At 44.4% G+C, this 14,311-nt stretch overlaps 1 protein-coding gene across 1 annotated transcript in view; it reads right to left on the bottom strand.

Moving 5' to 3' along the window:
• The window catches only part of LOC144146113 (tRNA (cytosine(72)-C(5))-methyltransferase NSUN6), a 30,039-nt gene extending 16,043 nt beyond the window's left edge, over positions 1–13,996 (bottom strand). The window contains exons 1-5 of the mRNA XM_077678061.1: positions 13,655–13,996; positions 12,437–12,574; positions 10,159–10,348; positions 6,387–6,540; positions 1,373–1,574 (exon numbers count right to left, since the gene is read on the bottom strand). Of these exons, the coding sequence (XP_077534187.1) occupies positions 1,373–1,574; positions 6,387–6,540; positions 10,159–10,348; positions 12,437–12,574; positions 13,655–13,834 (864 nt within the window). The 5' untranslated portion in view covers positions 13,835–13,996. The remainder of the gene's footprint in view (positions 1–1,372; positions 1,575–6,386; positions 6,541–10,158; positions 10,349–12,436; positions 12,575–13,654) is intronic.
• Between the last annotated feature and the right edge of the window lie 315 nt (positions 13,997–14,311).

Raw genomic sequence — 14,311 nt, 5'->3', positions numbered from 1 at the left:
AAAGCACTTCCCCAACCCCTTGCAGAATAGTCTCGCAAAGGCTCACCTGCTTCCACGGCCTTTATGTGAAAGAAAGTAAAGTGGGCGAGTGAGTTTGAGCATGTATTAAGTAAAAACTATAATTTGTGCATAGATCTCATGACTGCGCGACTTTGGGGGCTGTGCCTTACTGCTGCTTTTCATTCGGCATGGTCTTCTACACTACCCCCCCCCCTTCCAGCAAGCCCTCACATAATATAGGTAAATGAGATAAAAAAAAAAGAAAGTGACGAAAACAATACTCTCAATTACAAGTTCTCAAACTTTTCAAGCGCATTGAAAGGCGTCGTATCACAATGAAATTCCTTAAGAAAGCTGTATGTTCGTCTTTTTTTTATTTTATCCTGGTTAAAAAAGAAAATCAAGGAAGAAGAGCCTGTTTTTCCCCCCAATTTTTTTTTAACCTCTTGCATCTCTAGTTGCAACTGCTTCGTTACATCCACTGCCAACATGTGAAATACGAGTAGAAAAAAAGTCGTGATGCATGATTCAGCTTGCTATTATTCAGCACACGTGACCACAGTGCGCGGCCTAGTAATTGGTGGTCACTCTGAAAAATCAAAACAATGTCACCCTACCATTTACACTTGTAGCTGTGCTTTCACAATGGTTGCAATACACCGAGGGAACCGCTTCTTTCCAAATGGCTCTTTCCACACTGCGAATACCAGACGTATCACAACAGTGCACCCTGCACTGCCACCATCTTGAGCACTTACCGTATTTTTGCGCGTATAACCCGCACCAAAAATGCAAAAATTTCACAATGTGGTGGAGCGAATAAAACATGGGTTTTTTTCCTTTAGTGCAGTTTCACTGCAATGCACGTTCTGCCGTGAAGCTCCTATGCAGTAACACTGACTAGACTAAACCTTCCATGGCACCAAGCGCACAAAACATACGACACGCAAAAAAAAAACAAAAAAAACAAGGATGAGCGCGCTCTGACAACTGAATTTTATGAGTGAATTGTGACTTTCGCCTTGCAGTCAGTGTATTTATGTATTCTACTTTCTAAATATACGTTTTTTTTCTGTGTACATAGTATGTCATGTGCTGCTTGAGCAGCAGCTTTGGTGAAGCCTTTCTAGTATCAAATGTGCGGGCAATACACGAGGCTTCTTTTTCTTTTTTTTCCAGTGGGCTGAAAGTGGGGGTGCAGGGCGGGTTATACGCACGAAAATATTGTACATCTGGGTTACCCCATAGCCTGCCTTGTCATAAAACCTGGAAGTACTGGGCGTTGAATTCTTTCCCACAGTCTAGCTATCAGTCAACACTTGCCAACACCAAAAGGCTTAGCAACACACACTCAGATGGAGAACCCACACACCGTGTCATCCATGAGCGTGGCAAGGTGCGTTGTCTTGCCGCCAGGTGCCGCACACATGTCCAGCACGGCCTCCCCAGGTCTGGGCGCCAGCACGTGCCCGCACAAGGCAGAGGGGAGGTTCTGCAGGAAGAGCTGGGAGGGCTCCAGGCCTCCCAGGGGAGGGCACCCTGACAGGGGGTCTGTCATGCGCACCGCACATCCTCTGCAATAAAGAGGGGACACTGGCCTTAAAGGGACACTGAAGGAGTTCGTCAAACTTCTGTTCTTCTTTGCATTGCGTAGACTGTCCTAAATAAACACACCTTTCATCGTTTATTCGGTCAATAAAGCAGTGTTTAATTTATAAAGCCTGAAAGAAGAAAAATACCACGCGACATCTGAGACGGCCGCAACAACTAACAGCAGTGACGTGTATTCGTATTTGATGTGATTGGACGATGTCCAATGTTGGAGTTCAAACCAGTTTCGGTTTTGGTTCTGCGAAACAACATACTCAGCATCGCAAGTTGGCTGGACATTACCGATATCTCAGGAATCGGCATACCGCACTTCTGCCTTGTTGCAGACTGTGAATGGGTCAAATAAGCCGGCCAGCACCACTTAGAATTGTACCCTTCACTAGCCGAGATGCACGCAGGGGCTGAATACCCTTAGCATCATCGGAGATGCTCAACTGCAAGGTTCTGCACCCTTACCTTTTAAGCTTGCCCGGTTTGCACCTGTGTCATAGGAAGTGTATTTGTGCTAGGCTGACAGTCAGCTAAATCTGCACTGCGCCCACAAGCTGTCGGTGCTTACGTTAACACTACACCAATGGGAACTCACCAGCGCGTCAATGTCGGTACGCACGCGGTCTGCCAACTCGCTCGTGAAGCAATGAAGGTTGCAGCGCACAATGGTGAATACAGTACGGAAAATATTGCCTACATAAAGGGAAACCAACTTCAAAAAATAAAAAGAAACACATCCACTCATGAGTTCGAACTTGCTCATTGCAACGCACTACACCCAATGCTTCAGACTGCTCGGACATCACCCCAGGACTGGCAGAGCGAACAAATATGATTTACATATCACATGGGCTTTGTATTCTTTTTTAGTTTCAGCATTCCCAGTAGCTTAGATGAGTATTTCATGAATAACATTTGTGCAGTAAGCGTCCCCCAAATCCGCACGAATATCATATCTCTAGTGAATCCGTTCCTTGGGCAGGGAAAGCAATTGCAGATGTGTGGTCGTGCTGCTGACTGCTGTGCTAGTTAACCCTGCGCAAGAAGGGCTTCCTGTACCATGGTTTTACACTTTACAATAAAGGCTTTGGTTGATTTTAATTCCTCATTGCCTATATGAACTTCACTGACTCTTCTCCCGCCTTTAATTGGCCTTAGATTTTCCGCTAATGTACCTGTCGCACAGGCATATGCAGCTTACAGGTCCGGCGAAGCAAAGTCAGCAAAGCGTCGCATGTGCACTTGTGTGGAGCTACTTTCCCCTCATAAACTTTACTAAGCTTGATACAGTCAACAAACTTCGAACTAAAGGCACAACCTTCTGGGCACAAACCATGTCGTGGCTTAGTTTCAACTCAAAGAACGAATTACGACAACCCGCCGTCGGCAATGCGACCGACGCTGTCGGAGGGTCGGCAATCCGTGCAGTCAAGCCAAGCCCGCTAAAGTAAGTGTCACACAAAACGTCATAAGAAACTGGCAAGGAGGATTAAGAGAGGAGGACAGCACTTTCGAATTTGTTTGTCTACTAAATAAAGCTGTGCAAATGCCCCCAGTGTGGTCAAGCATGGTCTTGGGATTCCAGACTACAATTTGCACAAGTTTACAAATCACTTCAGTGTCCCTTTAAGGACATAAACGATGAAGCACAGGTCACTGACCAAGTCAAAAGCAATGTTTTGGGGAGCGCTACAGTTGCATTTTTCAGACAACAAGGGGGCTATAGCACCCCTGAAACACCATTTTTACTTTGGACTTGGTCAGTGACCCATGCTTCATCTCCTATATACTGACACTGGGCACACCGCCCGCCATCCAACCATCGATTTCGTCTTAGGGACATATTGGTTATGCTTTAGTCTATGCACTTGTGATTTACATGCACAGTGTATTCTACCACCCTGAGCACAAATCTGTGGTCACTATTTGCCCAGGTGCTCAAAGTTTGAAGTTGCGTAACCTGTCATGCCATTTCTTCCTGGCCACATTTTTATAGATCTAGCAATTAAAAAATCAACTAGCCTGCATCCTCTTATGCTCTAGAAAGAAATAGGGTGTAACTATACTGTAGCAGTAATTTTAGCTTTGATACTGCCCTACCTAATCCATAAGCTTTCAAGTGCACGAAAAATTATGAAAATATGACAAGCATATCTTTTGATATTGTGACAGTTGACCCCACAGAAAAAATATTTGCTCTGAGAAAATAAGACAAGATGTTTAGAAACGCAAGAAAAAAAAATGGTCATTTGAAGAGCTTCAGAGTGCAAAAGCTGTACAATTTTGCATGTACATTCTCTGGGGCTTGATGACTGGAAATAGAATTAACAAAGAAAATTGAATATTTGGGAAATTTGTGGTTCTCAAGGCTAGTGTCCCCCCCTTTAATGTGCCACTCCAAAGTTCCACACATTTCTGGTGCTACCCCGTGCACAGAAGCCGGGGTTCCTGCTGAGGGCGTGAAAAACAAGATCGAGGAGACAGATTAACGGTGCCACTTAAAGAAAGCAGGCTCCACACCAATTGAAGGGTTGTAGAAGACTCCTGGAGAAATGCAACTTAGGTTAATGCTCTTCGAAATGCACCGTATTTTCGCACATATAACCCGCACCATAAATGCGAAAATTTGAGTGGCAAAGAAGGGGTGCGGATAATACCCGGGGTTTTTCATTTAGTGCAGCTTCACAGCAAAGCGCATTCTGCTGTGAAGCTCCTGCGCAGTAACACTGCCTAAGCCTTCCATGGCAGCGACTGCACAAAATATACAAGGACAAGGAAGAAAAAACGACGATGAGTGCACTCTAACAACCGAATTTTATTAGTGAACTGTGACTTTCGCCTTGCAGTCAGTGTATTCTATATTCTACTTGCTAAGTATACGTTTTTTTCTGTCTGCATAGTATGTGATGTTTTGCTTGAGAAGTAGCTTTGGTGCAACCTTTCCTGTATCAAATGTGCGGGCTATACGCGAGGATTTTTTTTTTTCTTTTCCGGCGGGCTGCAAGTAAGGGTGCGGATTATATGCAGGGGCGGGTTATACGCATGAAGATACGGCACTAGCACTTGGCTAGGAAAGCCTAAGGGCCAAACAACCTCGCGTCTCAACCGAAAAACTGCACTTGTCGTAGCTGTTCCAGGTTTTGTTTGACGACAAACAATGCTCTCTATGCTTAGAAATGGGTACATAAATAGTTTAAGCTAACTCCTTACTAAGGCAAGGACGGGACAACATAAATTAGGTGGTGGTCTTGCCCGTTTTAATGACAACTGCGGGCAGTCTGACTTTTCATTAACGAGAAAAACAAAAACAACAAAGAGCAGAATTTTGCAGGGTTTTAAAGTGCTGTGGAAAAGCCAGAGAAGGAAACACAGAGAGGCACACATTTGCTCACGTTTTCGGTCCTTGTTTTCCCCCAGCACTTTGAATTCCTTCAGAGTACGTGCCCACTCGCCCTAGCGACAGGGGCAGAATGAAGATTGCCTTCCTCAACTTGTTCCCCATCACTGTGAAAAATGGATTGACAGATATGAACCTGTATCTGTGCATGTATGTGAGTGCACCTGCCACGAGAATCTCTGTCCTTACTGATTTCCCTACAAAAGGAATTCATATAAGTACACTTCATAAACACAGCACTGGCACAGCTGTCCTTTATTCTACAGTTAGGTACTTTTAGAGCCCAACCTGTGTCTGGGTCTGGGGAGTGTGCCCTCTGCAGGGTGCTTTTAACCTCCTCAGGTTTTTTAGTGCGAAATTGTGCAGCAACCAAACAATCTGAGGCTCGAACAAGAGGAGGAAAAAACACGGGACTGTTCAAAGGGTATGTAATGTTACTTAAAAATCAACTCTGCACCAGCATTAGTATTTAAAGAAACCCAAACAACTTTGTTTTGTTTTGTTTGCTCCTGCAGAAGATCACACACTGGCCATTAATTTTTTCTTCTCAACTCTGGTGCAGTTTTGTTTGCACTACATTTTAGTGTTTAACCGAAGAGACCATTATTATTCTTTCTCTGTAGCCGTAATTACTGTGCTAGATCACGTGGACTGCTTGACTTGTGGGCAACTAAGAATGATAGTGTTCACGCAAGTCAATACCAACACTTTTTAAATTACATAAAGCCCTTCTGAGGTTGCTACGGTAATATCTCGTTACAACAGACACTAAAGGAACCCAGAAAACATGCCTCTTATAACCAAGGTCTCTTATATGTGATGTTGCTAACATGGTGAACACACGGAAACCAACTAAATTGTTTTCATTGAAATGTCTCTTATAACAAAGTGTCTCTAAGAACCAAGTATCCCTGGTAACAGTGTCTTCTGTAATGAGGTTCTACTGTATATCATTTTGAAATTACTTATCTACCAGTATAAAAACAAATTATTACTACACGTTTAAAACTGTACTTAGGAATGACCCACTTGAAGTGTAAACTTTCCTTTGAGCATGATAAGTTGTTTCAGTTTTATGGCTGTATCTCGCTGGTTACATTTCACTTGACCTTGAAACCTGTCGCATATCGTCGCTGAGTCTATGGTTCAGTGAAGTTCATGTTTCTTTGTATACGGTTCTGTTACGCTCTATGGCTCCGTAAATGTTTTTCGTTGCCGAATGTCACTTGCATTATTTATTTTGTGTACCATCAGTGGAGTCCTGCATACGGCTTCAGCCTTGGGACCTTCTTCTGTACTACAACCCAGCTGTAAATATGCATGATTTAATGCAATAAAATTTAATTGACATTGAATATAATCACTTGAGGAATTTGGTGGTACTTACTGTGACATTTGGCCCTTGAAGATGTCTGCCCTAGAGACAACCATGGTCCCATTGCCGATAAAGGTGCGACGCCCACGGTACGGTCGAGTTCGGCCCTTTAAACAACGGCCATCAAGGTCACCGTAGACTGCCACCTCCTGACCCACTTGTAATCCTGCATGCCAATGAACGAGTCGTCAAGAAATCGCCATCATAGACCACAACAGTGGACTCACTAAAGAAAGTACACATGTTGGTCTATACCAGTGGTCTATACCAGTCGTTTGTGAACCCCTTATTGTACGGTACAAATCCCCTATCCTCATGTCCTTTCCTTAGAGTGCAGCCCCACCAAAAATGCAAAAGGTTGACCTGTAATCCTGGATGCCACTGAACGAGTGGCCAAGGAATTTTTGGCGTACATAAAACCAGCGGTAGTGAATAAAAGTTGGTATCTATCAGTGGTCTCTCCCAGTGGTGCTTCAAACCCCTTATTGTACAGCACAAACCCCCTAACCTGTCTTTTTCTTACTGTTTAACTCCACCAGCAAGGCACGCAGTTATCCAGCATTTGTGAAAAAACCTTCACTCTTAAAGAGTGTTGCTGAGCGATAAAATTTAGGCGGATCCTAAAGGCTGAGTAACTCTTTGTGTCACTTGAAAGACTGCGTATACCGTAGCCTTGTCAGTTTTAGTTCGACAGCCAATGATGCCTTGTTTGCCGAGAAAGAAATAATTAGAGCTGGCTTTTTTCTCTGCCTGCCAATTTCCTTCAATTTTTTTCAGGACATTTCTGAGCATGTCAAGAAGGGGGCGGAGTGAGCCAGGCCCGCTAATACTTGATCATCTCCGTTTTCCTGGAAGCCTGTCCTGATTGGCTTATAATTTTGCCACAGCCAATCAGGAAGGGTTCATATGATGGCATCTTGGTGTGACGGCGCACAGCAAACCCAGCCACTAGGCTGCGCTTTTATTGGTGGTGAAGAGTGACCTCGGTGAAGCTTTTCTGGAATTTGCCCGGGACGTACCTCCACCTGGTAGCAGGAGTTGAAAATACGTTATTTTAGAGCCATCTCGTTTCTGGTCAATCGCACTAATAACATATGCTTTCGCCGCTGTCTGTGTCAAGTATACATGCGCTGGTGGTCAGTAGGTGCGGTAGGTTGTCACGTTTAGGTTGTCACTTTTGACTGCGCTTGCACACAAAGCAAAACATTTCAGTGAAATCAAAACTGAGACACAGCCTACCACCTGGGATGTGGCATCATATTTTATGATGAGTGCTTGCTGTGGTTTGTCTTATAAAAGGTGCGTGACTATAAAAAGTTCCTGCATACATTTGTGCCCCATTTGCACGCCCCTTCTGCCTCTGCGAGTGTTTTGAAAAATGCTCCGGCAAGCTCCACCAATCCCGTTTCAGCATACGATCGCGGTTTGTGATGTCACAAAGTGCAGTGCAGGAAAAAGGGCGCCGACACCTGTTTTGACGCTTTTGGCATTTTCTGCGTTAATAAGCAACTGCTGCCGCTGCTAATGGTATGTAGGCAGTAGAACTCCGTTGATACGTTCTCGGTTCGTATGATCTCCCGGTTACTACGCTCTCAATTGTGAACACTAAAAATTCCCCGTAGCACCTTTTCTTCCAGATAGTACGTTTTCCTGGACAGCACATTTCCACGTCGCGTTTTTTTTTTTAATGTGTCAACGAGGGCCAACTGTATTCACAACGCTCTAATCTACCCATGCAGGCAAATTTGCTTTTCCGCTTTAGTGCCCCTTTAAGTGCGAGAGAGGTTGAATATGTCAGGTGTGAATGTCTTTATCGCATCTCCTACAGCGTCCTCTATGTCAGTCTACAAAGAGACCATGGAACATGTATGGTTAAGGACCACTGGTCTGTTCAGCACACCGACGGGCCTGCCCAACAAATGTACCATGCTCGGCACTGGCAGTGCTTCATCAATTGGAAAATTGGCTAATACGTATAGGATGTATTCACTGGTGTGCAGCACATTCCAGCAACAATGTGTGTGCACCGCCATAACTGTGCCTGCGCATCCCTGTAGCTAAGGCAACGTCGTATGCACGGACTGTTAGCAGCACAGGCGGCCGCGACTCATGGGTGTGCTGCATTAGGGTTGGATGCAAAGAGAGTGGCTGTAACAAAGTGGTGAGCTGGGCGTGTTGGTATGGCATCAATCTGAACAACAGCGTGAAAAAACCCGTAGATGAAGGGAACGGACAGGGCGAGCGCTGACCCACAACTCGTTTATTCGCGGGATGCGTGTGGAATATAAATGTCTGCAACAGAAAAAGAGAGAGACCAAAGCATTCAAACTGAATACTCTTCCTCGTACCCCTTCCCCCACATGTAAGCACTCATCCTGTTCGTTCCCTTCATCCACGTCTTTTTTTGCGCTGTTGTTCAGAATGAAGAGAGTAGCTGTTCCGTTCATCGGTGTGACAGCCTTGTGCTGCAATTTAACCTCAACTTCCTTACAAGCGAGTACAAGTTGGTCGTGGCTCAGAGGCTGCAAAGCACCATAGTAGCACTGTTGTGCAGCAGCATTTGTGCAGGCAGAAGTAGCAGCAGTACTGTGTCCCACCGAGCTAAAAAGCATTACCGCGATTTCAAGTACTGTTTAACGCAGCGTCCTACAGCCTACCTGTCGCAAGGCACGAGTGGAGTCATCAGCACAGATCAGCTGATTGCCAGGGCACGTGTCAGACTTGGCAGTAATAAAATTACAGTAATTAAATTACTTTTTGCTGTAATGAGTAATGTAATGAATTACTTTTGAGTGTTCGTAATATAGTAATGTAATAAATTACCTCAGGCCAGTAATTTCATAAAAATTACTCATTAGTTTCCCAATTACTTTTGACTACGATATAGCCTGTCCACTTCTCTTATGGCATATAATGTTGACCAAGTTGAATTCCAATGCCCACACAGTCTCTAGGCATTGGAATTCTATGAATGTGAAGGAAACAATGCTTCGATGAGAGCTCTGCCTGCTTTCTTGTTCCTCTGCGTTCCCTTTTCATGCTGTTGTGCAGCAGTATCTGTGCAGGCAGCAGCAGCAGCAGTATTGTGTCCTGCCAAGATAAAAAGCATTACCTCAACATCAAGTATGTATTGTTTAACACAGCGTACTACAGCCTACCTGTCGCAAGGCACGATTGAGGCTGTCGGCATTGATCAGCTGACTGCCAGCTGCCATATTTTGTATCGGCCACAAATTGCTCAGCTCCGGGCGAGCGCCTTGTCGGTCAGACACTTGCCGATATATGTCACTTGTCTCACAGCTAACAAAGCACTCACTAATACGCTACCATTTTATTTCAATCATAAAGTGTATGTGTTCTTTCTAGTCCGCCTTGTGTTGTAATCAATGCAGTCGAACTAGCAAATCTGCCATGGGCAAGGTGAGGGTGCACTTGTACCGATACCTGTGGTCACAGGCAACTAGGCATTTTGTGCGTCATGGGCGCTTTCTTTCGTGACCGCGGCTTTATTTTCCAGTGGTGATGCAGAGTTTTCAAGGGCAAGTAGAGCATGGCCACACAATGTCCCTGCGCGTATTCATATCAGTTGCCGCCATGGTCGAGAATCGGGCAGTAACGGTGCGGACAACGGACACCAGGCCTTTTTTTTTTGTCTGCGAGATGCAAGCTCAAGGCGCATGTGCAGGCACAGACATGGCTGTTTTCGGCGCTTCCAAGTGAAGAAATCGTCCGCTAAACTTTTCAGTGAATACCATCTATAGGCGAGGTCATTCTTGCACAGCACCTTTTGGAGCGCCCATGACGCCAGGGATGTAGACGTGAGCTCCCCTGAGAACAGCTTCAGCGCAGTCCCTCCGAACGACGACTTCCGGCGAGGCCGGCTTAAGCTGAACGACGTTCCGCCGACCCAACAGCACCAGAAGGTCCGGAATGGAGGGGTGACAGATGACCTGCGGTGCTGACTCGCCATAGCTCTGGAGAAGCCAGAGAAGAAAATAGTCACTTCCGCAGCTTTGTGCACCTAACAGCTAGCTTACACGGGGGGCCCCCACTGTTACAAGAGGATCTGCATGATTTTGTAATAATAATAATCACCATCAGCCCATTTTGTAACGACTACATGATGAAGGGTCTCACCCATTCACTTCCAGCTGCTCCTATCCTTGCGATACCCTAATTCCTTCCTTGCCACCACATTTCCTTAATACTTGATCGCATCGTCATCACTTTCTGTTGATTGGCAGAACTATACTTGTCACCTGACTTCCAGATTCAACAACACTACCTACCTGCCACCGTCATGGGTCACACTGCCAGTTGTTTAGAGATCAAGGTACAGAGATGGAATTTTATTTTTCATTTAAAAAAAACCCTAAAGGCCCTCTGGGGAGGGTATTACACAGGGTAGGGGGGTTACACAGGTGTCACAAAAACCACAACAAGAACAAAATAAACACAAGAGCTAAAAAATGGCAACAATAATTTACATCGTAGAGTGTAAACAAATAGGAAAAATTTGGTAGAACAATATGAACAGTTATTGGTACAGTAACTAGAACAAACTACACAGATTATAACCACATGTAATATTAGCACACATCATTTGACAACGCAAGAACTGAGTGAAAGGAGGCACTGAAATGATACATATTATATATTGATATTTTTGCTCAAAGTATTAGTAAATTTCATGGTATTCGGTTCAGTAACAACGTTTGATGGTAGATTATTCCAGTATACTGTGGTACGAGGAACAAATGATTTGGCAAAAGCAACGGTACGACATGTAATGCGTTTGATTTTGCATGAATGATCTCGATGCGGAAAAATCACTGTGGGTTCACAGATAAATTCGTTACAAAGGGATACGTGGTAGTACAGTTTATGAAATAATGTTAAGCGAGATATGTTGCGACGATGCGATAAGGCTTAGAGTTCAGCATGATTTTTAATGTGGTTACGCTGGTATAGGGTGAGTAATCATAAAAGATGAAGCCGACAGCACGGTTTAGTAAGTCATTTATTAGATATGCCTGATGAGGGTTCCAAATGGCGGCCGCGTACTCTAGTTTAGGGCGTATTAGTGTAATATATGCCAACTTTTGTAAACGCGCGGGAGCATGTCTGAGGTTACGTTTGATGAAACCAAGCGAACGGTTAGGAGACGTGAGAATATGGTTAATGTGATTATTCCATGTGAAGCTACTGGTTAGATGTACGCCAAGGTATTTATAGGTGGAAGTTCTGTCCAGGAGGCTGTCGTTTAATATGTAGGATGCTGAATTTTGGGAGTTGTGATTAGTAAAGGACACAAGTTTTGTTTTAGCAAGGTTTAGAGGCATTAGCCAGGTTGAGCACCACGTGTTTATAGAATTAAGGTCAGATTGAAGAATGTCGTGGTCATGGTTAGATTGAATTTTACGGTATAATACGCAGTCATCCGCAAATAGTCTGATGTTAGATTTAACGCAGTCTGGTAGATCACTAATATAAACTAGAAAAAGCAAGGGCCCGAGTACACTTCCCTGGGGGACACCAGATGTTATGGGGACTAGAGATGAGTTGTGATTGTTAACTGATGTAAATTGCATCCTGTTAGAAATAAAGTCTTTTATCCATGTTATAACAGCAGGGTGGATGTTCAGTAGCGTAAGCTTGTGAGTAAGTCAATGGTGAGGAACATGATCAAATGCTCTTGAAAAGTCTAAGGAAATTGCGTCGACTTTAATTCCAGCATCTACAGATGAATATAATTCGTGAATAAAGCCAGCTAGTTGGGTGTCACATGAAAAGCCTTTACGGAAACCGTGCTGATGCCGAAAAATAAGGTTATGTTTTTCGAGGTAGTTAATGATCTGGGAGTGTATAATATGCTCGATGACTTTGCATATGGTACTGGTATTCATTCTATAAATCCCTCCTCCGGTTCAATAAAAAGATTGGTACAGCATGATAACACACCAAACATTGTCTCTGATACTACAAGCATTTCATCAATTCACACAGCGCAAGCACTTCACATACGCAAATATGGAAGGTTTGCATTCAGGCACGTAGATTACCTCGTCCAGGTGATGCTGAACAGAAGCCTTGGCACTCTCTGCGCTCGTGATGCGTGTGTTGACCCTCACTGTTGTGTACTGCGGAGGCAGACTCAGCCAGGACTTGAGGCATGACAGCCGGCTTTCTGCATCGATGGTCTAGTAAGACTTCATTAACGACGTGCATTTGCGAGCTGAAAAAAAGACTGTTGACGATGACTGAAGTAAAATATTTCACAGGTTAAAGGGGTCATGAAGACAAAATACAAGTTTGGTTTATTAAAAAGCTTGCGTTTAACAATGACACTAATTTTGTCGCAAACATCAAACAAATAACCGAGACAATTAAAGAAAACATACAAAGCAGTGGCAAGACGCCAATCATTTCAGCGATTTCTCTGTGATACAACTTTGTGCAATTGTGGTGTGGCCTCTAGCAGTGGCATAGCGAGGAATATTTTCTGGGAGGCGTCATATGCCTTTGGTAAAAAAGAACAAAAAGAAAGAGATTTTGCGCACCAACAAAATTTCAGTCACATCAATTCAGTATGTAAATATTATAAGGGAAAAAAAGGGTCAAACGGAAGGAGGGAGAGACGGATGCGGTGTTGAGAAAATTTCAGGAGGGTGTTCTGACACCGAAACACCCCAGTGGCTACTCCCCTGACCTCTAGATCCGTTCGATCGTATCGCTTGAATGCCGACGTGCAGTTAAAACACTAAAAACTGTTGCTCATGCTGGCCCACATCATGACACTCCGGCCAATATCACACCGATCCAACGGGAAGTCTGAAAGTGTTTCAAAAAACTATTTTGTTTTTTCGGTTAAATAAACATCTGTCGCGTGCAGAATGGAGTTAATTACCACAGGCTAGTTCTTTCAAATTGAACAAAATTTAACTTTAAAAATCGAGAGATCAGCAAACCAAGTAACATGCTTGGTTGCTTGATCTGTTTCGTTCTGGCGCAATAGATACCATAGGGTAGCTTGTAGGCAGTTCAATCAGTGCATAAGCAATAATAATTCTGCGATGTTTATCTCGCGTAATCATACTGCGCTACTTACACCAGTGTTTTGCATGAACTGTAGATTTTAAAATGGGAACCTTCAAATTAGCGCGCGCGCGCGCGTGCGTGTGCGTGCGTGCGTGCGCGTTTTAACCCGTTTTACCTCGGTGGCACGAGAATGCCCTGCTGCAATCGGTGCGCGACGCGCGTTGTTTCGAAGGGCAACTTACGCCGGCAGACTGGAGCTCCGACAGCAGCAACTGTTCCACGCCCGGGTACCTCTCAAACGGATTGTTTTGTTGCAAATCACCCATATCAAAGCCGGGCCGACAAGAAGGCAGCAGTACGAGTGGTAGTCGAGGACTGCGCTTCCTCCAAGGATTGAGCCGTTGAATCAAGGCGGACAGCATTAGGATGGCATAGTCCAATTTCTGTAAGATATAAACGTTCTACTGCAACAATAAGCCAACGCGTAGTAGCAAAATTAACATTGCACAGTTGACTTCGGTGCACGTGAAATAAGTTGCGTTGCAGCCGCTCCGATCCATGCGGTTCGCAGGTGTTATTGGCAATTCTTGGCTTGTCTTTGAACTGGCTCGTGTTGGCCATTATTAGTGACTTTCGGTTTCGATTCAACGTGTTCAGCTTGCGTAGAACACTTGCTCGCGCGTAGGCGCGTGTTAGTTACAATTTGCAAAGAAAGCAGTAATGTCGCTAGTGAGCACGAGAAGTCCCCCGGACAGCGCAAAGCCACCCCAACCTCCAGTTGGCGAGCAAGACGGAATATCAACTAACTATCACTCTGTTATTATAGATTCCTCCCCAGCTTTCCTGCTGAAAAATATAACTGGATCCACGGGAACATAGTTAATTCACAAGAAAAAGTG

The sequence above is a fragment of the Haemaphysalis longicornis genome, unplaced genomic scaffold (assembly GCF_048455015.1).
Source record: "Haemaphysalis longicornis isolate Haplotype H1 unplaced genomic scaffold, Haemaphysalis longicornis Haplotype H1 scaffold_7, whole genome shotgun sequence".
NCBI lineage: Eukaryota > Metazoa > Arthropoda > Arachnida > Ixodida > Ixodidae > Haemaphysalis > Haemaphysalis longicornis.
The sequence above is the reverse complement of the archived record's forward strand: the minus strand, read 5'-3'. Positions and strand labels throughout refer to the sequence as shown.